A 26,881-nucleotide genomic window follows, 5' to 3' on the forward strand; every position below is an offset into this window, starting at 1 on the left:
TAATGCCAGGGTAGGTCAGTTCCACCACGAAAGAATCACCTTCAAACTTTCAAGGGAAATCCATAAAGCCACCAACTTCGGCATCGGCAAGTTTCCCCCATGGCGACCGATTTGGCATCTGGAGAGTTTCACGTGACAGAGTGGCCTAAAACAAACCACCGTATTTGGCCTTTTGAAATGTTTGTGCAGTGAAAACAAGCGTCACGTTTAAAGACGTCGGCTTGTTTTCGTTTGTTGGACCGCGTAGGAAAAGCCAGGATCCACCTCATCCCACGCGACAGGTCATTGGATGGGAGAGGCGTTCCTTAAGGTCCGTATTTCCCTTGAGGTTCCAACGCAGCACGTCTTTGTTCCCGTTCAACACTGGTGATCCAGGTGTTTTTTCTTTTGGTTTTGCTTTGTTTAAAGCCATGGCAAGTGAAACACAGGAGCGACTGCAACCGAAGAGGCAACGCGTTTCTGGTCGATCGCCGCTCGCTTTGTGACTCCTGCTTAATTCAAACTCCGTCGCGCAGCAGTTGCCACTTAAACCGCCAATAACCGATCTTTAAGCTAACAACGCGGCAAGCGACGCCCGTTGCGCTACGTTCGACAAAGCAAGGCTTCAGAGCGGCGGCGAAAACGTTGGTTCCAGATCGTCGCTGTGTGTTTTCTCGCACAGCGAACAAAGGAACGTTTGAAGCTCCTTCTCCTCCTTCAAAAAAAATTAATAGACGCTCTGTTCACGAAGAGGCGAGGCCCGAGCTTTGGCAGAGCTAAAGCGGGACATGGTCACATGGCCAGGGACATATGGCATGTAGCGGGCTGGGAGCAGGATCAGGACTGTTGAGGTCTCCGCCGAGGTTCCACTCTCCATGGGCAGTCATCCAGGTGGACACTCACGACGACGGCCATCGTTGGCGGCTCTGGCACAAGGACACTGGCATCGGGCACATGACTCTGGGATTTTTTTTAAGGGTAAGGGTTTGGTTATATTTATCATCTTGTGTTTTTTTTTTCTTTCTTTCTTTCTTTTTGGCTGAGGTAAGCTAGCACAAGCAGCATCAACGGGCTAACGTTAGCCTCGCCTATGGCTCACACGTTCTCGTCACAGACTGAGGTAGCTCTATCTTTGGAGGTATGTAGCTTTTGGTTGTGGTGGTTGGGGGGGTAGAGGGGGGAGCAGGGGGTTGGGGGTGTAAAGGGATCGGTCGCTTTGGCTGGTTCCTCCAGATCGACACCCTCCTCAAGGCTAGCACGGTGATAAAAAGACAATCATTTATTTCACCTACAATAAGGCTATATCACAAAGGCCGCTCTGTTTTTTTTTGTTGAAACTTGAAGGCAAACTCTAGTCATGACTCATAGCAGTGAGTTGGAAATCGAACAGGGATATCGTTGCTACCTTTACGGGCAGTGCTGTTAAAAGTTCCCGTGTTTGAACATACTGTACATACGAGGCCCCAATTAGTTTAAATATTTGGCATCATTTGGGGCTTCAGGGTGTCGTTGCGGTTTGTCACCAGGAGGGGGCCACACCCAAAGGAGAACATTTTGGTTACGGGAGGACCTCTCCCTGGTGACATAACACAACATTGTTTTATTACGTTCTTTTGGGCAAATTCAAAATTCCAACATGACAGGATTCGTTCTTGAGGGAGAATACTTTTTCCCAAGGCGTGGGTGTTTTTTCTTTTTCTGCATACTCATATGATGTACAGGCAATAAAGGCAATAAGCTTTGGTTTTGAGGTGGGTGGGGGGTAAGGGGAGGAGGAGGGGAGGAGGGGAGTTTGAGACGAAGCGCCAATTCAAACTTGCCGGAAATAGACGATTAAAGCTGATGTTGTGAGCTTACAGGTCGACTATTTCCAGTCCTCGGCGACTCGGATCTACTTTGTACCAGGGAATGGCATCTACGTCAGGTTATAGGCTCAATGATGTTGATAAGGTTCCGAATTTGACTTTGAGAGTTTACTCCAGAACCGGTTGAGGTTCAGAATAACGTTTTTCCTGGCGAGCGACAGGGGACAGTGGTTCTCAAAGTGGATTTCAGGGACTGTCTAGGTTCCTTCATGCGGGTCTAAATTGACCGTTAAAAGTCTGTAACTTTGACAGTATATAAATGGAACCATTTGGTTCTGGTTCCATTTGTAAACTGTTAAAGTGAAGACCTTCAAATGTCTACGTTTGAGAACCACTGGGGTAGGAGGGGGTTAGGTAGGTTTGGGGTACGGGGGTCTCTGTTTGGGTAGGGTGAGGTGGAGGAACCATGCAGACCACTTGCGGTGGGGTAGGGTGGGGTGGGGGTGTTATTTAGGGGAGGAGGGGGGGTCAGTGCTAGCCAGTGCCTGTGCCAGGAAGACCACCTGGCGAGGAGTGCTGCTCGATGAGGACCTGGCACTGAGTGGGGGGGCTCGTCGGACCCCCGGCCTGGGAGGGTGGACAGAGAGAGAGAGAGGAGGGAGAGAGAGTGATGGGAAGAAAAGGGAGGAAAAAACAAAAACATTAGATACTTGTTTTGACCCCCTTCCTCAAATAGTGCAATGGTTCTCAAGCAGTGGGTTGGGACCCCCGGAGGGTCCCCAAATTATTTTTCCATATGTTTAGCTAAATGTTAGAATTGTTTTTCCTAACTCAACAGTAAACAGACCAACATACAGTATAAATGTATATCTGCACATTTCTAAAGTGACAATTTAAGGACTTTAAATGTCTTTTTAGTACCTCCGGTCAAACATTGGTCAAATTGTCAAATATTAGAGGCAGACATTGTGAATAGCAGATCTACATGCTCACAACGCATCCCAACTGCTATTTTCCACAATGGAACAGATCGAGTCAAACTAAATGTAATGCCAACTCTTAAAATGTCAAGTGCTTGAGCAGGGTGGGGGGTCCCCAGTTCAAATATTATTATTTTGGGGGTTGAGGCCTGAAAAGGTTGAGAACCACTGAAAAAGTGTCTTTTAAGGACTAGGGGTGTAACGGTTTTACATTTTAACAGCGATGCGATACGCATCGCGATACATGGTTGGCGATACAATACAAGGTTTGTTCATTTACAATCTTTAGAGTAACTATTTAGCAAAACAATAAATCTGTGTGAAATGTGTAGTGCGGGTTTTTAAGGGAAACATGTATTAGTATGGATATGAATAAGTGAACACTGTGATTCTTTGGGAATACATGGACAATGTATTTGAACACATAATATGGACTCAAAGAGGTTAAAGGAAAAACACATGCTAGTCAACCCTATTAGTCCCTGACAGAGAACTGTACTCCATGTAATAACTATTACTATGGTTAATCCATAGTAATAGTTATAGGTACAAGGCTATACTATACTATATTACTATGGTTAATCCATAGTAATAGTTATAGGTACAAGGTTATAGGTACAAGGCTAAATCCTTACAGCGACTAAATGTAGCTTACAATGATGCTCTGCGGCTGTTATTGCGTGTGCCTAGATGGCACAGCGCCAGCCAATTATTTGTTAATCTGCAGTTACCTACTTTTAAAGCTCTACTAAGAAACTTGATGTACAGATTCATGTGTCGGTTGAATGAATCTGAGAATGACATTCTAATGAAACTAACGGACCCTACTAAAAGCTCCTTTAGGTATAGCTCAAGTCTGTGGCGCCATTGGCGCAGAAGCCTCTTTGTTGTGCACTGACAGCATATGGTTGTTATGTGTCTTTTATGTATTTTATGTTCTTTTTGTATACTGTATTGTTGCTGTTGTTGTCATTGGTGTTTTTGATATGGACCCCCTGTGTGATTCCTGAATAAAGATTATATATATATATATGTAATAACCTAGTTAATTAACTATTAGCTAGGTGTTTGAGCTGGACTGAGAGGCCGTACCTGAGGAACCAGGTCCACTCTGGAGCGCAGCGCCGTGTCCTTGGGAGCTCCGTTGTGTCCCTGATGTCCTCCGTTTTCCCTCGGCACGGACCAGTTGTCCTGAGTCCCTTTGCTGCAAAACACACTGAAACACACACACACACACACACACACACACACACACACACCTTACTACAAAACCTCACCTGCGTCAGTAACCCAACTACATCTAAATGAACAGTACCTGCGTCAGTAGCCCAACTACATCTAAATGAACAGTACCTGCGTCAGTAGCCCAACTACATCTAAATGAACAGTGGTAGGCCCTCATCTGCGTCGGTAACCCAACTACAGTACATCTAAATAAATGAACAGTGATAGTAGGCCCTCACCTGCGTCGGTAACCCAGCATCAGGAACAGGGCACAGAAGATGATGCAGGCCACGCCGATGTGAATGCCAACCACGATGCCACCCAGAGAGCCCTCTCCGTCCCGACACTGGCACGGTGCCTTGCCACCTGGCAGAGGGAGAACAGTTTAGGAGGATTTCTGGACTATATGCCCACCAAACAGACATTTCATGTAACTCATTGACTGCTTTATCAGGAGTTTCATGAGTTATACCATATGTTCACACCGCCACGCCCGAGTTTCCCGAGTTTTGGGCCTTTATTTTTACTTCCTTCTATCTACTAGGCATGATCGCGAAATTGCATGTTTGACCCCCATGATCTGTGCATGGGCGTGCATGATCCGTGCACTATGAATTACATGGAAGTCTATGGAGACTTGTGGCATCCTGGAACTTTGGCAGTCATTTTTAAAATGCAGCGAATGACTTTGGTTATGGATGTACGTAATTGTCGGCAATTGCCAAATATTTAGGCTTTCAATTGCTCCAGAAGCTGGGACATAAATGGCCTGAGTCTAAAAGACGTTCCCAGCATTAAAGGCAGTGGTGTTTTCTACCGTGTTATACATTTCAGGGTTAAAATTCAACAATAACAAAAGTAGCAGATCTACAAGCTTGGCGCTGCGTTTCCAGCTTGCGGATCTGCTACTTTTGATGCTTTTGTGTGACGCTTTAGTCAAGTAGGACAAAAAAACACAAAGAGTTGGAATATTGTTACTTTACACCACTGTCTCTGCCCCCACAGCATGACAGGTGTAAGTGGGTATACTCAGTAACTCACCAGTGTTCTGGTGCTAGAGTAGGTAAACTCACCGGTGTTCTGGTGCTAGAGTAGGTAAACTCACCAGTGTTCTGGGCGCTGGTTCCATCCTCTGCCAGCGACACCAGCCTCTTGGAACACTCACTCTCACCGTTGCCGTTATAAGCCACCAGACACAGCTCATACACTGCCCCGGATTCTGGAAAACACACACAATATAAATTGTACAGTATGCCTAAGCCTGCCACAATTAATTAAACTATCTACAAAAATATTTCAAGATAGTTGACTCCCCTCAACTAAGTGTATATAATATGGTACAAGTGGTATTGGCAAATTATTAGTAGTATTTATCTGACTGGTTGGATCTGACCTACACCATTTCTTCCTTTCAGATTCCGATTTCGATAACTTGTGTATCAGTCGAACGATACAGTGTACCTATTTGATTTCTGTGTGTAATTAAAGAATGTGTGTGTCATTGGAATGGCATAGACTGGCATGCTTGCCGATACAGAGCTTTTCCGATATAAGATTGGTATGGTAAAACAGTAAAGCCATGTCCCATTGCTTCTACAAGGACAGCTGGGGGTTAAACGGTTTGCTGAAGGTAATTCAGAGCTTGTTATTGAAGCAGTGAAAACTATATGTGTCTTCACATTGATCCTATTGGATTGACAGGACGCTCACAGCTTAGACAGCTGCTTCCCCATACAGACATCCATCCAACCTTTGTCACATGCTGCTTCTAAAAAAAAACTAAAGTAAACAAACTAAAAAGCCCTCCTCTTATCCTGTGGTTTCCAACCTTTTCATATCAAGGTCCATTATTTATTCTGGTTTGAGCCATGGACCACCATTTGATTAGATAAATGGTAAATTTATATAGCGCCTTTATCCAAGGCGCTTTACAGAGATTGTGCATTACATTCACCCATTCACACACACATTCACACACCGATGGCGGAGGAAACCATCCAAGGCACCAACCTGCTCACCGGGAGCAACTAGGGGTTCAGAGTCTTGCTCAAGGACTCTTCAACAATAACTCTGGGGGAGCCCGGGTTCGAACTGGGAACCCATTGGGAACCCTCTGTGTTCTAATGACGGTTTCTCTACCCCTGAGCCTCTGCCACCCCAGAGATACGTATTTACTGTAGCTATATTATCGTCCATGCCTTACCCTGTATCCCTAAACTACCATTGGAGAGCTAACAGGCAAACGATCTTCAAAATAACAATTCTTCTACATTATAAGTAGGCTTCTTGTAAGTTAAGCAGATGTTTAACGATAATTTAACTCTTGAGAGTGTAAAATGGAACCTAATAGACCCATTTTACGTTTTACATTTAAGATTTATAAGGGTCCATTTGGTCACCAACTCTCCATCATTTAGCTGAGGACCACTGGTGGTCCCCGGACCACTGGTTGAGAACCACTGCTCTAATCGAACGCCATTGATCAGAGGATTAGAAGGCCGGGTCTGTTCATGTACAGTTAAACCAGGTATGGATTATGCTGTGTTTATCTGACATGCACAACACTGTTTCTGTTGAAAGCTGGCACCTGCCCCTCTTAATATCCTCTCTAGCCACCTATTGTGTTACAATTATTCAATAGCAGGCTGGACATCTAGTACAGTGTTGACTAGGGATAAAATATGATATATATTAGAGGAACAGTTTTGAACTGCGGGGTACCGATTTGGAGCCGATGTAGCTATTTTATTATTAGATCTACTAATATGGATCTACTGTGCGTGAGCTTGTAGATCGTCGATTTCCAGTGCCCGGCAGCCGTGCGCACAACTTAAATCCCCTTTAATTCTCTATTGATTGATCCTATTGACCGCACTGATTCCCATGTCTCCAATAGAGATCCATTCTAGGCTATGATGGGTTAGGCTATGATGTCAGTGACATTGTGTGGTCAAAACATCGTCCAATCAGATTGATGATGGCCACACCGGCATGTTGCAGGTGTTCTCAAGAGAAAATCAATGACGAGGGATTGGATGGATTGGAAAGGTGATGTTGAGAGGAGAGAATCTGCTCAGTCTATTGACACAGCATCGGGTGATGTTGATTAGAGCACGGGTTTTAAAACTTCTTTGACTCAGGGGACCCCTGTAAATAACATTCTCATCCACGGCACCCCTGAATTACACTGTACATTTTTTGAATATTACATCATAAATATTCATCATTAAATATTCTTGGTAGTAAATGAGTTAAATGCTCATTTATTCATTCATTCATTCATTGGGTAATTATTTCGAGTTTTCTTTTGTAAAAAGTGATCATGTGGGCCATAGTCGCTTCTTATGGTCTTGTTTTCGCAGACCTGGTTGCTTGCCCAACAGTGGTACCAACCAACACACGCACACACACACACACTTACCGAGCAGAGAGAGGGTGTGTGCGTTGGTCTGGCGCGGCAGCAGGACGGGCTCCTGGTAGTCTGCGTGGGGGACCCTGCGGTAGGAGAGACGGAAGCCCTGGGTCTGCCCCGCCTTGGAGGGGAGCTCCCAGAGCACCTGCACCGCACTGCTGTTCAGCACCTTGGTGAAGAAGGTGGGCGCACTGGGGACTGCACACACACACACACACACACACACACGCACGCACGCACGCACACACACGCACGCACACACGCACGCACGAACACACGCACACAGGACATCATCATTATAAAACAGCGATTTTATGAATGCAATTAAAACAATTGTATTAAAAAATATATCCATGAGTCTAAAGCTGTAAAATTGCAGGTCTAATAAGCCCACAACACACTGTGGGCCACAAAAGCACTGACCGAGCAATAGACCTAACCATAGACCTAACCACTAAATGTCTAATCGTGATTCGTAAATCTAACACCAACCCCACAATTGTAACTGGATCTCTAAAATACTTTTGTACCTTGTGAGCACCAAACAGTCCTCACAACGTCTATTTTGTCATATTCTGCTATACTTGTGGGACAGATGAATGCGAGTCAGATGAATGTGACAAAATAAAATTAAAAAAGAAACAACGTGGGTCCATTTGGTTCCATATGTACAAGCTCAGAGTTACAGACCCATAAGGGTCCATTTGGTTCCATTCCTACACTGTCAGAGTTACAGACTCTTAAGGCTCATTCATACTCCAGAGAAGGTGAAGAGAAGTTCACCGCAGTGTTGTTTTCTAAAGTCATACTAGGGTGAAGTCAGGGTGAAGTGAGACTTTAGAAAACAACTGATCTTCACCTTCTGCAGACTGCAGAGTATGAATGACCCTTTGTAAGTCCATTTGGAACCCCACTGGCACAAGTGATGAGGTGGTATTTGTTGCTCCATACCTCCCCCTAGTGTGGTGACCACCACAGTGCTGCTCTATCTATCTATTATAGATTCTATAATAATCTCTATGAGTGTCTTACCGCCCCCTAGTGTTGTGACCACCACAGTGCTGCTCTGCAGGCTGGCCCCCACAGGGCTGTAGGCCTTCAGGTAGATGCAGTAGGTGGTGGCAGGGTCCAGGCTGCTGAAGTCGTGCTGAAACGTGCTCTTGCTGACCGCTTCCTGGAGCTCGCGGCTGTCCGGCTCTGAAACACACACGTCTGTGTTACTATACTTGCTTGTGAGGACATTAACATTTTAGGACCACGATTTTATGAATGCCATTCATTTGACATTTTTAACTGCAAGCCTTCGTCTGTTTTGAACCATAAAAACCATTGCTATATTTGTATAGACATTTGTAAAACGCAAGCACATGCACATGCACATGCACATGCACATGCACATGCACATGCACATGCACATGCACACACACTGCTCCGATTTCTGAGGTAACCAGAACTTTTTTTTTAATATCAACAAATATCTCTCACTTGCTCGCATTAAAATAAGATATATTCAAAGATTGCAAAAATGTTCACAACTTAAAAACAAATAGCAGATCTACAAGCTCGCAGCGCGACACTAGCTTGTAGATCTGCTGTAGAGCTTGTATATGTGATGTTTTTCAATAGCTAAAGTGTAATATAAATCCAGGTCTTAATGGCTTAATCAAGAGGGAGGGACATTACAAACTATCCCAAAACAATTAATAAAATAACCCCTCGTGGACCCACCTCCGATCTTGCGGAAGTGCAGGACGTATCCGATGATGCCGTGGGTGACCTCGGGGGGCGGCTGGGTCCAGGTGACGTGCAGGGCGCTGGGGGAGAGCGGGCCGGCGGCCAGGCCCTGCGGGGGGGCGGGCAGGTCGGTGGCCACGGCCACGGCCAGGCGGGCGCTGGCCTGGTTGGTGCCCGCGCTGTTCTCGGCGATGCACTGGTAGATGGCCTCGTCCACTGAGCTGATGCGCGTCACCGCCAGAGTGCTGCGTGCGCCGGACAGAAAGCGGTTAGTTAGCGGTTTATTTAGGAACGGGACGATATGAATGCCTTCTGATGATATAGGCTAGATCAGTGTTTCTCAAACTTTCACATTTCAAGGTCTTCCCTTAACTGACAGTGTACAAATGACGAAAAAACATCACATGGATGCACCTGGGATGTATCCTCAGTCATAGCCTGAACTCATCAGGGTTTCGGGTCTCGCAACATCATAACCCTCATCCAGGTGACCCAGCCGGGGTTGATCAAGTCCCGACTTACGTCCCAGTAGTCTGGTAGGATTCACCTTGACACATGTGCTGTAGATAGTTGTAGTGTTGTTGTTTGGTTTCTGTTCTCAATGTTTTGAGGGATTGCACATGGCTCTACAACCGGTATTGTCCCAGCTCAGATTAATGTCCCAGTAGCTACCCACGATCAGTCCCATTAGGGAAAGACAGGACCATTCACTCCACCGCTCCGGAACTACTCTCCCGAGACTGGGAGAGGAAATCTGGCTTGTGGAAGCCAAGGACTAGGCTCTGTGGATTGCCCCCTCCTACGTCTCACCAGGTCCACTCCTGCTCTAACCAGGTCCAGGACCTGTGCGTTACACCAGACTCCCAGTACCAAACGGACCTGTTAGGGTTCATTTGGTTCCATTTGTACGCTGTCATAGTTGCAAACTTGTATGGGTCAATTTAGACCCCCCCCCTAACGGAACCCACAGAGTCCCTAGAATCCACTTTGAGAAACACTGTGCCTCTGTGTGCTAGTGGTTCTCAAACTTTTTTGGCTTCTGTACCCCCTTATGCTGATTCCTGAAGCCAAGTACCCCATTCCTCTGACTACAGCATTTTGCTCACTAAAAGCTCAGCAAAAGTCCAGTTCCAATGCCAATATGTCAAAAATAAAACAGCATAATGGCAAATAAACATTGCTTTCTATTCAATAACAGTTGTACTAGTCAACTTATTTGACTGATGGTTTAACAATTTACAGATGAGTAGGTTCACACAAAGACCGTCAATGTTTAGTCATTTATAAGAGTGAAATACATCTTCTTATTTTTTCCTGTACCCCCTGGAGTACCCCTAAGGATACATGTACCACAATTTGAGAAACACTGGGCTAGAGAGATATAGCTGTTGTGAGCTTGTAGATCTGCTTTTTTTCTTTTTGGTGAAACTATTTGTGTATCGAAACTTACCAAATGCTCTCTTTACAGGTCAGTTTTGATCAAATACGGAGAGTTGAAGTGATATTGCAGCTAAAAAAAACGTTATTTTTTTCTTTCTTAGAAAATGTGTCTAACTAGTTTTTCTTTAAACAAATTGCTTTATCTGTCAAAGTTCAGAATATCACCAACAGCCCTTCACAATTCTGATCACCATTAACATCTACACTGACACAGCACTGCCACCCTGTGGCATTAAGCATGAAGTGCAGAGATTGGATGTGCTGTGCACTGTGCAGGGTGTTAATTATGCTTGTGGTGTTTGAGTCCATATACATGTACTGGCTTAGCAGTGGTGGACAATAACTAACAGACTAACTGAGTAAAGTAAAACAAAAAATATATACTTTTGACTTTCACTCCACTACATTTCCAAGACAAACTATGTGCTTTTTTCTTGTACTCCAACACCAAAATGAAGATTACATGAACCACTTAAGCCATATCTAGAATCAGGGCAGGAATTTCAGGGAGGCCATGAAGGCCGTTACCCCTCAGTTTGGCCATCCAAAAGAAATGGCATGACCTGAGGCCACAGTGGCCTTAATACCCCAGCTGACTGTACCACTTTCTCCTCTGTCTCTTTCTGGTCATGTAGACACCACTGTTTTTTTGTTTGTTGAGAAAATCTTAACTCCCCCGAGTCCCCATCTTTAAACCAATCCAGTGACTTTGATTGGCGCAGGGCTGAGCATGGATAAGATTGTAAATACCATCATTTATCTATTTCACTGCAGATTAGGTTATCATCTAAGGCCCACGGTTGTAATATTACAACGTTTGTATTTTATCCAAAAAAAGGTTTAAATCATTTTATTTTAGCTCCCCCTACCACCTAAACACCACCATTGGATTCTATTGTTTAGTATTACAATGCCATTGGCCACAATATTTGCATATAAATACCCCCCACAGGGGCTGACATTCACACCCGCCACACCCGCTGAAATTCCAGAGTTTTGACAAACAACATCTCACTTTTTCATGGAGGCTATACCTCACAAAAACATAAGTAAAATGCCTGTACTATTTTTTTTGGTGATCATTAGAATGTCTAGAACATGTACATATGTTGTTATTGTGAAAAATATCCCCCATATGTAAATTAGAGCATGATTTATGATTTTTGATTTATGGCTATAAAATCTTACAAAAACATTTTTTTGAAAAAAACATTACATTTTCCTCTTAATAGGACTCCTACAACACCATCTGATTTTTTTCAATTTTTTATTTCAAGTATTTCTTAATGCGGGCCTTAGAGGGTTAACCCTTAAATTCAACAAATTCTTTTAATGGACTAAAATCTAGTTTTATTTGATGGCCTTGCATTTGGCCTTTCTGCCAAAGGCCAAATGGCCTTGCTATCTTGAAAGTGTGAGAACCACTGATGTAGGGGTACAGTGTGTGTTGTACCTGTTGTTGTTGGTCAGCTTGACGTTGTCTCCGGGCGTCAGCACCTTGCCGTTCTTCAGCCAGATCAGGTGGGGTTCGGGGGTGCCCTGGGCCACGCAGGTGAACACTGCACTGCCCCCCGCTGGCTTGGAGACAGACTGCGGCCACTGGACGAACTCAGGTGGTGCTGAGGAGAGAGAGAGAGACAGACATATTGAGTCATGTTAAAGGGCCACTTCGCCTCTGGGACAACCCTATCTTATTTTATTGTTGTTTGGGACACGATCAACACAATCCTGAGTTATTTTTTGTGTTCAATCTGTTTCTTGAGATATTTTAGTATTTCAGCATGTACTAGTGATGCAAAATGCATCATATGATGCAAAACGCATCACTGATGATGCAAAATGCATCACTAGTACATGCTGAAATACTAAAATATCTAAAAACACAGATTGAACACAAAAAATAACTCAGGATTGTGTTGATCATGTCCCAAACAACAATAAAATAAGATAGGGTTGTCCCAGAGGTGAAGTGGGCCTTTAACACCATGCAATAAACCTTTTTTTTTGTGGACGTGGTTTTGAGGTGGTTTTGAGGTTAGGTTGAAGAAGAAGAAGAATATAATAGAAGGTAGCATAGGAAACAGTACAGTTTCATGACAGTCCAAATCACTGGTACAAGGTCAACTAAAAGGAGATCCTAGCAAGCTTTTTGGCTTATTTACACAGAAACCACGTTATGTATCTCATATAACACTGAAAGACAGACGGACATTACAATCTCAAATATGAACCCTTGTTGTAAAAAAAAACGAAGTTGTCATTTAACACTGTTACTGAACAAACACTCTATAGCAGTAGCCTATATTCATGAATGAGATTCAGGGTAGGCAAAATGCCAGCCAAAATGCCAGCCCCTGAAATATACAGTAATTTGCAGGTACAGCCAGTTGATGGCCCAACCCCCCCGACCCTATCACCCCTTGAAAACAATAGCAAAGATTTGCATCCCTATGAGCGAGTTGATTAATTGGCCGCCTACCCGTGATTGGACAAGGAACTGGTTAAGCAACATTTCTTCGGGAGCTGGGCTGTTTTCAAGGCCCTCTCCATATTATACTGTCCAGTCAGGACTTTACACAATGGAAATGGAGAGTTTTTCAGTCGATTTGAAAAATACTAATTTAGGCTGGATCAGATCACACAAGGTTTAACACATGGCGGCAGCCTACTCCGCCTACCTCTGAATATGCCACTGCTCTATAGCAATCGCAATATGGTGGTTTGGACTTTTTTGTTTGTTTGTTTGAAGCAAAGAGATACCAACTCCACCATCTTTAGCTCCCTGAGGAAACTGCTGTGAGCAACTAACATCTCTCTCTCTCTCTCTCTCTCTCTCTCTCTCTCTCACACACACACACACACACACACACACACACACACACACACACACACACACACACACACACACACACACACACACACACACACACACACACACACACACACACACACACACACACACACACGGCAGAAAGCCAGCCATCCAGCCAGCCGTCCGGCCGTGGCGGGGGGCAGATTGTCGGGGTCGTCCGTTCCGCGTGACACAGCGCTTACAACTCACACAATGGACATGCATATATGTGGTATAGATATATACGTATAGCACTGGCGTAATCCCTATCCCAACCCCCCCAACGCATCTCATTGATCTATTTGACCCTTAGGTCCAACCCTTCCCCACTCCCCGCTCCCCATCCCTGAACCCCTCACCCATCATCAACCCCTGGCCAGGAGAGGCTGTGCTAAAGCCTCCGTTCTTATACTTGGCGGCGGTCTCTGCTATGCTATTTTTGGAGAGGTGAGGAGAAATAATAGATGCTTTCTTTTTTCAATGAACACGATCGAGAGGAGAGGAGAGGAGGAAAGGAAAAGAGAGAAATAATAAATTAATAAAAAGTAAAAGATGAGGAGAGGAGAGAGGAGAGGAGAGGGGGTGGGTTGGGGGTGAGGGTGGGGGTTAAGCCAGAGGGGTGAAAGTGTCAATGAGAAGACCCGTTTCAATGGGAAGATAAATAAATCAATGTTCATGGATTTCTGTCCGTATTCCCCAAACTGCTTGGCTCCTCCTACAGATCCCACACATCCACACATCTATTCCTGGCTCCTTGCTTTCAGCTTTACTGGTTTAACTGCCTCGTACTTCTTCCCTTTTCAAAACAAATATATAAATATATATATAGTTTTAAAAAACTGCAACTCGAGGAACTTGCATGGAAATAATTTCACGCACCTCTTTAGACCTTTAAACCTGTGATGTGGCGATAAAGCTGCAAGTTTTGATGCATGAAATCATGACGAGCGAAGGTTTATCTACATGACCACACATAGGCCTACAGCATCTTATTTATTATTTTGTGAAATAGGTTTTGCCTGATGCTTATAGAAAGACATTTTGCTAGTTTGATAAAAAAATGGAAGGAGGAAACAGCCCGCACTAACAGTAATAATGGCCTTGATAGCTCGACAGAGCCACAAAGCCATGCAAACAACTATTAGCTATTGTTGTTGATGTACTGACATGTTATCTTGCTTACTATATTGATGTATTACCTGCTTATTAAGTCACTTTGGATTAAAAGCGTCTGCTAAATGCCTAAATTGTAAATTGTAAATTGTATTGGGAATGATGACACACTGGTCAGTCTGTGTGCTTAACACTGTTCGTCCACTAGAGGGTGCTAAAACGGGCTTGTAGGTGTACCATTTCTTTTGGTGGTGCATGGGGGGAGATAATAATGTTCCCACCAGAATAATATGGATGCTGGGGTTTTTTTTAAGTGGCTGAGGCAAGAACAGAGCAGGTCAGAGGTTACTAGAGCCACATGCAGCCTGGCTGCAGGAACAGCAGTGCTGTTAGAGGGGGAGTAGAGGGTCATCCATCATGTGTCTGGGATTCACTTGGACTTGACCATTATCCTATCAGAACATCATGCAGATTTGGAGGAAAATATCTATGTGCTTGTTAGTTATTTCGACCAGTTATTATTATCATTTTATTATAGGGGTCCTTTATATTTCACACTGGTCTTTTCAAACAGTTGTAACCAGCTTCCATGCATTTCCCCACTGCTAGATTTAATGCTAGTTTGCTAAATTACTGTTTAGATAGATGTCGGTTATTTAGATTTTGCTGTTTACATTCGTTTTTGCTTGACCACACATGTGCAAAATGTTATTTAGATACCATCTTGTTTAGGCAGATTCGTCATTATAGCCTATCTGCTATCCTACAGTTTGAAATATTCGTGTTACTTAGATACTTAGCATGTTGTTTAGATTCATTGTTTACCTGCTATCCTAGAGTTTGAAATATTTGTGTTATTTAGACAGCATGTTGTTTAGACCGATGCTAAGTTCATTGTTTACTTGCTATCCTATAGTTTCAAATGCCTACTTTGTAAAATGTCACTGTCATGCACTGCTTCAGTCCATCTCTCACCGCTGATCCAAAGCTCAAATGATTTAATCTTCTGTCTTGTAACTTTTATATAGGCTATACTTTTTTTCAATTCAACTCTAGAATAGGATTTAAACTAGAGTTGTTGTATTTTTTAGATGAGTAGACGGAAGAAGCCGACCGCACTGCTCAATCCAGAACAACGCAAGTTCAAGGTTTCTTTATCTGTCACTGACACACTGGGGGACAGCCAGATGGATAATTAAATCACGCCCTGCACGTGTGTGTGTGTGTGTGTGTGTGTGTGTGTGTGTGTGTGTGTGTGTGTGTGTGTGTGTGTGTGTGTGTGTGTGTGTGCATGTCACGCACGCGGGAGACTGTCCACCCCTTCATCTGTCCTCGCGGCGTGAAGATTTAAGCTGTCAAGCCCCCCCGTCCATTTGTCCACCGATCCATACCGCGTATCGATCAGCTATTCTCTTGGCTATAGGCAAACGCGGCTTGACCTTGAGTTTCACCAGAGGTCATCCGTTCATTAGATCACCGTCCGACCGGGGCTTTGTTTTGTGAGGCCCCGGACGGACGGACGGACGGACGGACGGACGGACGGACGGTATGGCCCCTGTCTCTCTGCACCATCTGCTTTCACATTCAAATACAACCAAAAAACCAAAGTATAGCATCGCTGCTGGGGACATACAAACCTTGTATCATGTCCAAAACCGTTGCTTTTTTAGTATTGTTTTAAAAGCCTTTTCAAAGTAGTGAAAGTGCGCTTGCAGATAGGCTATTTTCACTACTTCCGTGCAAGACTCATCTATGATGTAGTAGCCTATAGTGCGTTAATCTACGGAAAACATAAATGAGAAGTTGAAATAAGGAAACACAAGGTTTTTTTCCCCAACAATATTATGTCTTGTAATCTTATGTTATAATGTCACTAGTTACGTGCAGATATGTTACAATGTCACTAGTTACGTACAGATATGTTATAATGTCACTAGTTACGTACAGATATAATGTGCATGCAGGCATTGTCATCTACATTTACCCCTTATCCCTAAACTTCTTTGCTTTTCTTTTTACTATTTTGAAAAACATTTTAAAATACTTCAGAAAGCCGATCTACATGCTCACGTTGTGAGCTTGTATGTTTGTTCAGTAACGGTAAAGTATAGCACTATATTGTGACAGTAATCATTGCTATAGAGTGTTTGTTCGGTAACAGTGTTAAATAGCTCTATATTGTGACAGTAATCATTGCTATAGAGTGTTTGTTCGGTAACAGTGTTAAATAGCTCTATATTGTGATAGTAATCATTGCTATAGAGTGTTTGTTCGGTAACAGTGTTAAATAGCTCTATATTGTGATAGTAATCATTGCTATAGAGTGTTTGTTCGGTAACAGTGTTAAATAGCTCTATATTGTGATAGTAATCATTGCTATAGTGTTTGTTCAGTAACAGTGTTAAATAGCTCTGTATTGTGATAGTAATCATTGCTATAGAGTGTTTGTTCAGTAACAGTGTTAAATAGCTCTATATTGTGATAGTAATCATTGCTATAGAGTGTTTGTTCAGTAACAGTGTTAAATAGCTCTATATTGTGATAGTAATCATTGCTATAGAGTGTTTGTTCAGTAACAGGGTTAAATAGCTCTATATTGTGATAGTAATCATTGCTAAAGAGTGTTTGTTCAGTAACAGTGTTAAATAGCTCTATATTGTGACAGTAATCATTGCTATATTCTATAAATGTCTTCTAAATCCTTCTTATTATATGAGGCATATATGAGCTGATATTCATAAGATCTCTTTCAGTATTCACACACACACACACACACACACACACACACACACACACACACACACACACACACACACACACACACACACACCGCGCTGACCACCAGCTGTGCGGAGGCCCCACCCCCACCGGGTCACGCACCGTTCGTTCGGCCGTTCGCTTCCTTCCTCCGGGAGCCCATCAATCACACCCAGATAGCTCCGCCCCCAAAGCCCCCCCCCCCCCCCCCCTCCCACTGCCAGGTCCTTCTGAAGGTGGAGGTCAGGGGTGATAGGTCAGGGGTCATCCCTTGACCTCCCCCTCCCGACCTTTAAAGACGCACACCCTGCGCACTCCTATTGTCCGAGGCGCGCACACACACACACACACACACACACACACACACACACACACACACACACACACACACACACACACACACACACACACACTGCCCTTGTCCTCTTTTGTCCCTTCAAGCTGACCATGAACATGGACCCAGAGAGACAGACAGACGGAGAGACAGACGGACGGACAGTCGGTCAGTTCCATGTGTTTACTATGCATTAGGCCACTCTGACAGTGTACAAATGGAACCAAATTAAATGGACCCTTATTGTCCATGTGTACACTCTCAGAGTTACAGAACCGTAAGGGTCCATTTGGTTCCATTTGTACACTCTCTGAATGATCGATCGTTTAGTTGGGGGGACCCCCTTCAAGGACCCTGCTTTGAGGAAAGAACTTCCCAAGTGGTTCTGTGTTCAGAGACAGATTACAAGTTCACACATAAACTGACAAACAGTTATAAGACCCATATCATGGAAAGATGGATGGGTCTCTAACTGTCTACTGTAGGCTCCTGGTACCCTTACCCTTGTACCCCCTTTACCTGACCGCAATGCTTTAAGCATTATGCTTCTCCCAATTCACTTTTTTTGGCACCTTGGACCCTTTTTCGTGTCAAATGCACTGCACTATCTGTGCCTTGAAATAACTTTCTTTCTTTCTTTCTTTCTTTCTTTCTTTCTTTCTTTCTTGAAACTATGCAGATGCACTGATAACAGATATGTACTTGTATTGAACTGTCCAAAAGTGCTGAAAAATAAAACGAACTGAATGAATGAATGAATGAATGTTTAGCTTAAGAGAACATACATGTATAGAATGAACACATGACAACAGTATTACAAACAAGAAATGCAGTGAAAGAGTTGCAATTTGTGCCCCTTGGAGCAGATGTATGTGGCAAAACATAATGGAAGCATCGCTCTCTATTCAATAACAGTTGTGCTCTTTTAATTAAACACAATGAATTATCTGATTGTCCACTTTCTCTCACATATCCCATGCAGTACCCCCTTATATCCCTAGGGGGTGCACATAACCCCCATTTGAGAACCCACTGGTGTCAGCCCACAGGGGGCCATGGTGTCCACTTTGAACATGACTTATTATATGCTGTCAACAAATCAATACTATAACAATACACTGGCTTATGTCACTGCTTACTGAGCCTGCCTGCTCTGTAGTACCATACTGCAATGCTTCATTTGGTTGAGAATGATGTGTAACACATGCTTTTGTTATGAAGTTACAGTTCTGTAATAAGTGTTTGTTCTGTAACAGTGTTAAATAGCTCTATACTGTGATAGTAATCATTGCTATAGAGTGTTCAGTAACAGCGTTAAATAGCTCTATATTGTGACAGTAATCATTGCTATAGAGTGTTTGTTCAGTAACAGTGTTAAATAGCTCTATATTGTAACAGTAATCATTGCGAGTGTTTGTTCAGTAACAGTGCAATAGATGTATATTATGATAGTAATCATTGCTATAGAGCAGGGGGACCGGGACCCCTAGGGGGTCCCCAGAGTTACTACAGGGGGTCCTCCAAATCTTTGTGTGATAAAAAAAAAAAAAAAAAAAAATCTGCATTATATAGCCAGATTCTTAACCAGATTCTGAGAACTTCAGCCAAAAATAGCAGATCTACAAGCTACTACGATCTTGTAGATTAGCTATTTTCTGCAGAGAGAGTAGGGGGGAGAAGTATTGACAGATCAAGTGGTTAAATATCTGTAAACACATATCGACATGAATCCAAAATACACTGATGATTGTGCTGTCAACGAAACTATATGGAATCTATGTACAGGTTGTGGGGGTCCCTGCTTCATCTCTCTATCAACTAAGGGGACCCTGAAAACATTGAAGACCCCTGCTATTGAGTGTTTGTTCAGTAACAGTGTCAAATAGCTCTATATTGTGTATCATCGCCATATAGTTTGCGCAGTACAAACTCTGTACATTTGTACACTCTCAGACGTATGCATGTCCTAGAAATGTAAAAGGTTGGAGCAGCACTGATATGGCTATAGGTTAATTGGCCAGGTCATCATGCGGAGAGGAGAACAAGCTCTTTGTTCCAAAAAGAGAGCAGTAGAGGATCGATAAGTGAATGAATATTATTAATGGTGTGTCCCTTCCCCACCCCCACCCACCCCCACCCCACTAATCAATCTGATAGCATCGACTGATCCCCTCGCATCGATGCGACGTTGGAAGGACGGTACCGTCACGGTGACAGCGTTTGAGGCGACGATTAATAGGCATACGAAATAATTGCCATCGGCGATTTCGTTCGTTCTTTTTTGCTTCTTCGAACATTGAAAAAGTGAAAGTAAAAGGTCGTTTATAAACATTGAATTGAACTAGTTAAAAGTATTGACAATGATTGAGTATGATAATAATAGCCTACCCCAGGGGTCTTCAACATTTTCAGGCCAAGGACCCCTTAGTTGAGAGAGATGAAGCAGGGACCCCCACAACATTTTCATAGATTCCATCGTTTGACAGCACAATCATCAGTGTATTTTGGATTCATGTCAATTTGTGTTTTCAGATATTCAACCACTTGAACCGTCCTAGTAAACTTGACCTTTCACTCTGTACTTAGTCTGCTCTTTTTCCCCTCTACACCAAACCTCTTTGCCGAAATTAGCCGATCTACAAGCTCACAACGCCTCGCAGTACAGTCTTTGATGCTTTTACATTTGAGTACTTTTCCCACCACTGTCATAATGGAATCATTCACGTGGTCGTTTATTTATTCATGCCCGTGGAGAGGTGTTTGCTGCCTCGTCCCATTCACGCCGACGAGGGTGACGTGACCCTCCAAGGCCACCGTCCGTGGTTAATGAGCTGGACCCTGGCTGAGGGCCAATTAAATCTGAGGCTGTAATGAATGACAGCCTGAAATACCAGCCGTACAGAGTGTATGGACACACTGCTGACTGATGGATGGCACACGCGCGCACACACACACACACACACACACACACACACACACACACACACACACACACACACACACACACACACACACACACACACACACACACACACACACTATCTTTGGGAGGACATCAGCATGTTAGGATGTCACCCTTATGAATGCCATTTTCACCCTTCTTTTGGGACCATTTCTAACCCACATAGCAGTGTCTTCTGTGCAACTGGAGTGCAACTGCAAATAAATCATGCACAACTCCAACCCAAACTCTTCAAAATGCCTAACCCTAACTCCAACTGCAATCTTTCTTTCCTAATTGTGAGCCAATCAAAAAAAAAAGGGTCCCCACAAATGTCTGTTTCTCAAATCCTACTATAATTTGGGCTCTCACAAGCATAGCAATAAATGCACACACACACACACACACACACACACACACACACACACACACACACACACACACACACACACACACACACACAAACACACACACACACACACACACACACACACACACACACACACACACACACACACACACACACACACACACACACAATTAATCCAGGTTCTACACAGTAAGATCTACAGCCATTCCAATCACTCCAAAAATGGGGCCAGACACACGTTTGGCAACATTGATAACAGAGTATCAGTCTTATAACATCTATGAGGAACACTGTAGGCATTGTGACATCATCCCAGGAGTGTGTTTTTTGCAGGTCTTTCAGTCTGAGTGTATAAAAAAAGCAACTGGGTTAAGCACCGTTGGTCCGACCAGTTTAACATTCAGGTTAGCATTCACCAGCATTGGCAGGTTAGCATTTCACCAGGTTAGCCTTCACCAGCATCACCAGGTTAGCATCCACCAGCGTTAGTTTTACTGAGGTTAGGGTTATAGTTGGGGCGAATCCGATACTTCCCTGACCACGAGAGCAAAGGTCAGTTTCTCAGTGGTTTTGTCAACTATGAAGGTTAAATAACAAATTGAGCTCCCATGTCCCTCGCAAAAATGTGAGCAAAATGTTTGACAGCTAGGGTAATTTTCAGTCTCATTCACTTACTATACACCATACTATAAAGGAAAAAATGACTCCCAAAAAATCTGCTTTAAGTGGGATGTGAGGGTCAAACTAGGGTTTTGTAATTATTCTGAATCCATTGCAAGCATTTGTTTTGGATGAAAAACATTCCTTGGGCTAAAAAACTGACCCCAAAAGACTGTGAAAAGTGATGACTCATCACTAAACCATAGTTGGCCGCATTTTTGCGAGGGGCATGGGAGCTCAATTTGTTATTTAACCTTCATAGTTGACAAAACCACTGAGAAACGGACCTTTGCTCTCGCGGTCACGGAAGTATCGCATTCGCCCCCAACTATTAGGGTTAAGGGGCAGCCAATCACAAGCTTCCGCTGCCTTAACCCAGTTGCATTTTTGATACACTCGCACTGAAAGACCTGCAAAAAAACACTCTCCCCTCATCCCAGAGTGTATGAAAGGTGTCCACTCAGCTACGGCTGTCACGATATGACATTTTACATGACGATTAATTGTCACTCAAATAATTACGATTAACGATTTAATTGTGTTTTTGTTGTTGACAATTACATTTCTGTTTGGCTTTTAGGCTTTGAAGTTACACATGGTAGATATGATACATAACCTAAATATACAAAGAAATTACTGACATATTTGACAACTTTATACTAAAAAAAAGAACATTGATAGTGGAAATAGCCGATCTACAAGCTCACAACGCGTCGCGATGCGACGCGTTGTGAGCTTGTAGATCTGCTATTTCCACTATTTTTTGACTTCATTTTTAAATATAGGAACATTTTTCAACATGGAAAGATTATGACGATTATGAAAAATAATCACGATTATTTAAAAAAAAAATCACGATTAGACGATTGTGTAATAATTGTGACAGCCCTACACTCAGCTCTTTTAGGTATGATAATTGTATGGTTGTGTGACTCACATTGGACCACCAGGCGCCCCAGAGCTGTGCGTCTCATCCTGGTTCCGGGTCGGTTGGCGGCGCACACGTACACGCCTGAATGCTGCAGGGACACATCCTGGATCATCAGGTTCCCCGTGCCCAGGACCTGGATGCCCTCCACGCCGATGGAGCGCCCGTCTGCACACACACACACACACACACACACACACACACACACACACACACACACACACACACACACACACACACACACACACACACACACACGTTGATGTTAATTTCGTCGACTACAGAATGTTAAGAGAGGCAGGGGCTGAAATTTCAAAGGGCTGTTTGGTGAAAATATCGAAAATAGCGGGCTGCTTGATACCACACTGAACTATGCAAGCATAAATCAAGTACTGGATACTGGAGATGTGGCGTAACGGCATGGATTTCTACACAGAGAGGACAATTCTTTCAACATGAGATGCTGCATTCAAGTTCAGCAGAGTTTGGACAAGGCAATTATCTTGAATGCTGCCTTCAGGTATGGCATGGAAAGAGAGCATTTACATTTCTTTCACCATAGTAAAAACGGCATTCATGGTCTGGAGAGGGCACTTTTTAAAGATGGATAAAAGGGCAGGGGCTCAAGCCCCCTTTGATGTCTATGTGTGCAAGTGCCTGACCACAACTATGACGAAAAAATGACGACTACCTTTTTTCACTGACGAAGACAAAATAACTATTTCAAAACTTCACACGTCCTGCCATTGGCAAGATAACCTTTCGTCACCAGGAGGAAAGCCTGGTATTCGTTTTATCCGGTCTAGGGGTGGCATGACGTAACGTAACGATATCTTCGTTATAATGCAAATCAATTAGTTTATTATCGCTTGTCACGGTACGAGTTAAAATAAAAAGATCAACATACCAAACCATTATTATACCAAAAGAAACAAAACGATTATACCAATTTAAACAGTTTTTAAACATTTCTGAGTTCTGTTTCCAGTTGGGTCTTTCTGGCAAGCCTGTTGTCCGCCTGATGACTACCACATGACGTAGGTTGTTTAGGAAAAAGCCTTGGCAGCTAATCTACATTCGTTATGGCAAAACTATGGCATTCAAAGTGTTAATAGCTAGAGCAGGGTTCAGCAACCTTTTTGACATGAAGTGCCATGTTTTCATTGTCTTTATAGTCAGTGTGCCATATCAACATTAACTTTAATTATGACACCAGTGACACAACATCAAAATGTTATATTTCCAACTGATTTTGATTGTCCATAGGCTATAGGCCTACATAATATAACCTTAATTTCTTTCTTCTTATATAAATATTTTCAGGATGTAATGATCATCAGACTCAGAGCAATAACCCACATCCCAGAACCCCTCCCCAGTCAAACTTATTAGTTTGAATGAATGTAGAATTATGTGCAGGATGGAATTTGTATATAGATGTGAGTGGAGTCAGTGGACTTAATTTAACTGTCTAAACTTTTGTTGAATCTCACACTTCTGCCAGTGTGCCAGTGATCATCCTCCCCTGTGCCAATGTTGGCACCCTGCCTAAGGTTGCCTAGCCCTGAGCTAGAGCATAAGATAATGGTTAAAGCGGTTCAAGTCGTAACGCAACACAGCGCATTCCAGTGGTGGTGTGGTGATGGTCCTACCCAGCCTGCTCCAGGAGACGATGGGCCGGGGGTTTCCCGTGGCGATGCACTCCAGGATGGCCGTCTGGTGCACCGTGATGGTGATGTTCTGGGGTCCAGACAGAATGACTGGCTCCCTGTAGATCCTGGGAGCCCCGCCTGGGAGGGGGACAAGCCAGGAAGAGAAGAGACAACGTGTTAAGTAGGGCTGGTAAACCAATATTTTAATTTAAAATATTCCTTGAATATGAGGAACACATTTATATATTCGAATTCGATATTCAGGTAAATATTCTAATTTAATTTCAGAGGAATGTTAACAGCCCTAGTGTTAAGTCTCTGGGACGACCAGGGTTAAACTAAAGCTCAGCTTACCACTGTAAATACATTTTTTCCCCCTTCCACAGCACCTTTATAGCACTTTACATGTCTGTTATGTTAGGTAAGTACGGTATGTAAGTCTTTCCCCTATGATGTCACAGAGGAAGATCTGTTTCCATATGGCACAGATTGAACATAACTTCATACATACTTGACAGGGCATTGTATGGTCATTGGGGGGTATGCAAGTGCTAAGGTAAGTGCTATGGGTTTAGGTGGAGTCTGAAGAGGTGAGTGTTCAATCCACGGCTGAAGCTAGGGAGTGAGTCTGTGGTTCTGAGTGCGACAGGGAGTTTATTCCACAGTTTGGGGGCCAGGAGGGTGAATTGTCAAGGACGAGTGGATTTTCGTCCTGGGGTTTTTAGTGATGTGTTAATATCCACATATGGTGTCATGCCCGGTGGAGCTGCATGGCGGAGGTTGGTTTGTACCGGTGACGTTGAGCAGGGCTTCGTGGCTGTAGCGCGTGTTGGCGATGTTGGCGGCGGCGCAGCGGTAGACGCCGGCGTCCCCCTGCCTCACGCCCGTCACCTGGAGGACCCCCATGGGCAGCAGAGTGAACCTGATGAACACAATAGGACACGTTAGTGAGCGCCTGTCTGCTGTAAAATCCACGCACCCATGTTGCGTTAGACTCAGGGCAGGAATTTCATGGAGGCCATGAAGGCCATGGACGCCGTTGCCCCTCAGTTTGGCCTTGTGCCCCTCAAAAAAATGGCATGACTTGAGGCCACTGTGGCCTTAATGCCCCAGCTGACTATACCACTTCCTCCTCTGTCTCTTTCTTGTTGTCAATATGTAGAGACTAGACTGGACAGACACTAGTGTCTCTTTCTTGTCATGTAGACACCAGTGTCTTTTGTTGTGAGATTCTGAAATCTCTCCCGAGTCCCCATCTTTAAACCAATCCATTGACTTTGATTGGTGCAGGGCTAATGGAAGTCAATCTTCTGAATGGCAATGTTTCTGAATGAAGATGTGTAACCAGCATGGATCAGATTGTAAATACCATAATTTACCTATTTCACTGCAGATTAGGTTATCATCCCTAACCCTTAAATTCAACAAAATCATTCAATGGACTAAAATCTTGTTTTATTTGATGGCCTTCCTGCCCTGGCATTTGGCCTTTGTGTCCTCAAAAAATGGACAACACCAAAGGCTGGAGCTAGACTTCATCCCCACACATGTTAAAACCTATGGTTAAAACATATATATATATATCTATACACAGTTACTAGTTAGCTGCATTGTATATAGGCTGGCCCCAGGCTAAAGTGGCCTTGCCCCTAAAATGACGAAATTCCAGGCCTGTTAGACTACTTGAACCACTTTAACCGCTATTTTATGCTTTAGCTATTGAAAAACAGCAAAAATCTACAAGCTCGAGCTTGTAGATCTGCTATTTTTTGAAAAATCTTGATAATTTGTGCAAGTCTTTGAATATATTGACCCGATTCTAAAAATTTCTTCTAAAAGTTTTTGTTGAAAAACTCATGTTTCTTTCATCAGAGGAGATCAAGGAGGCCCAAAGGTATTTGGCCACTGACCTCAATCTCAAAGTATTTAGTTCCAGGTACCCCACAGAAGCAAAATTTGATTTACGCATGTTCGCTTTAAAAATACCTTTTTTTTTTTAAGATTTTCACAAATTTTCACAACTTTTCAAAAATAGCAGATCTACAAGCTCGCAGCGTGGCACTCGGTGCCGCACTGTGAGCTTGTATAACTGCTATTTTTCAATAGCTAAAGTATAAAATAAGTCCAGGCCTTAATACTCCACATACAGTAAATAGATAGGGCTTTCACACAACAGCTCGCTAGTGGAGTAGAAGTAAAGGTACTGGAAATTGGAAAAAGCCCACCCAGTGAAATTAAACAAATCAAACAATTGTACTTGAGTAACACTACTTGATAGTATAGTTGTTTCCTCTCCAGCAGTGTGTGTACCTGTTGTCTGTGTTGCTCAAGGGAACGTGGTCTCTCTCCCAGGTGATGTGGGCCTCGGGGACCCCGTTGATCAGACACTGGAAGCGTGCCACGCCTCCCTCATCCACCCACATGGACTCTGGCTGGCGATGGAACTTAGGAAGAGCTGGGGAGAGAGGAACACACACACAAGACAAGGAATTTAATGATGTAAAACATTAGAACTCATCGGTATTCTGCGTACCTGTGTGTCTGTGTGTGTGTGTGTGTGTGTGTGTGTGTGTGTGTGTGTGTGTGTGTGTGTGTGTGTGTGTGTGTGTGTGTGTGTGTGTGCACATTCCCATACATACACACACATGCAAACATTTTTGTGAATATACATCCATGGACTATTCTCTCTCTCTCTCTCTCT

General features: G+C 43.5%; 1 protein-coding gene across 1 annotated transcript in view; it reads right to left on the bottom strand.

Annotated features, from left to right (window-relative positions):
• Positions 1–2,318: 2,318 nt before the first annotated feature.
• LOC308292823 (immunoglobulin superfamily DCC subclass member 3-like) overlaps positions 2,319–26,881 on the bottom strand; it is a gene marked incomplete at its 3' end in the record, with an annotated part of 28,358 nt that continues 3,795 nt past the window's right edge. Inside the window, exons 2-13 of the mRNA XM_080735244.1 lie at positions 26,491–26,635; positions 24,972–25,102; positions 24,181–24,318; positions 22,538–22,696; positions 12,028–12,193; positions 9,129–9,379; positions 8,433–8,597; positions 7,410–7,598; positions 5,094–5,207; positions 4,228–4,354; positions 3,857–3,980; positions 2,319–2,411 (exon numbers count right to left, since the gene is read on the bottom strand). Coding sequence (XP_080591370.1) covers positions 2,319–2,411; positions 3,857–3,980; positions 4,228–4,354; positions 5,094–5,207; positions 7,410–7,598; positions 8,433–8,597; positions 9,129–9,379; positions 12,028–12,193; positions 22,538–22,696; positions 24,181–24,318; positions 24,972–25,102; positions 26,491–26,635 — 1,802 coding nt within the window. The remainder of the gene's footprint in view (positions 2,412–3,856; positions 3,981–4,227; positions 4,355–5,093; positions 5,208–7,409; positions 7,599–8,432; positions 8,598–9,128; positions 9,380–12,027; positions 12,194–22,537; positions 22,697–24,180; positions 24,319–24,971; positions 25,103–26,490; positions 26,636–26,881) is intronic.

The sequence above is a fragment of the Nannobrachium achirus genome (genome assembly GCF_963921795.1).
Source record: "Nannobrachium achirus genome assembly, chromosome: 10".
In the NCBI taxonomy this organism is placed as follows: domain Eukaryota; kingdom Metazoa; phylum Chordata; class Actinopteri; order Myctophiformes; family Myctophidae; genus Nannobrachium; species Nannobrachium achirus.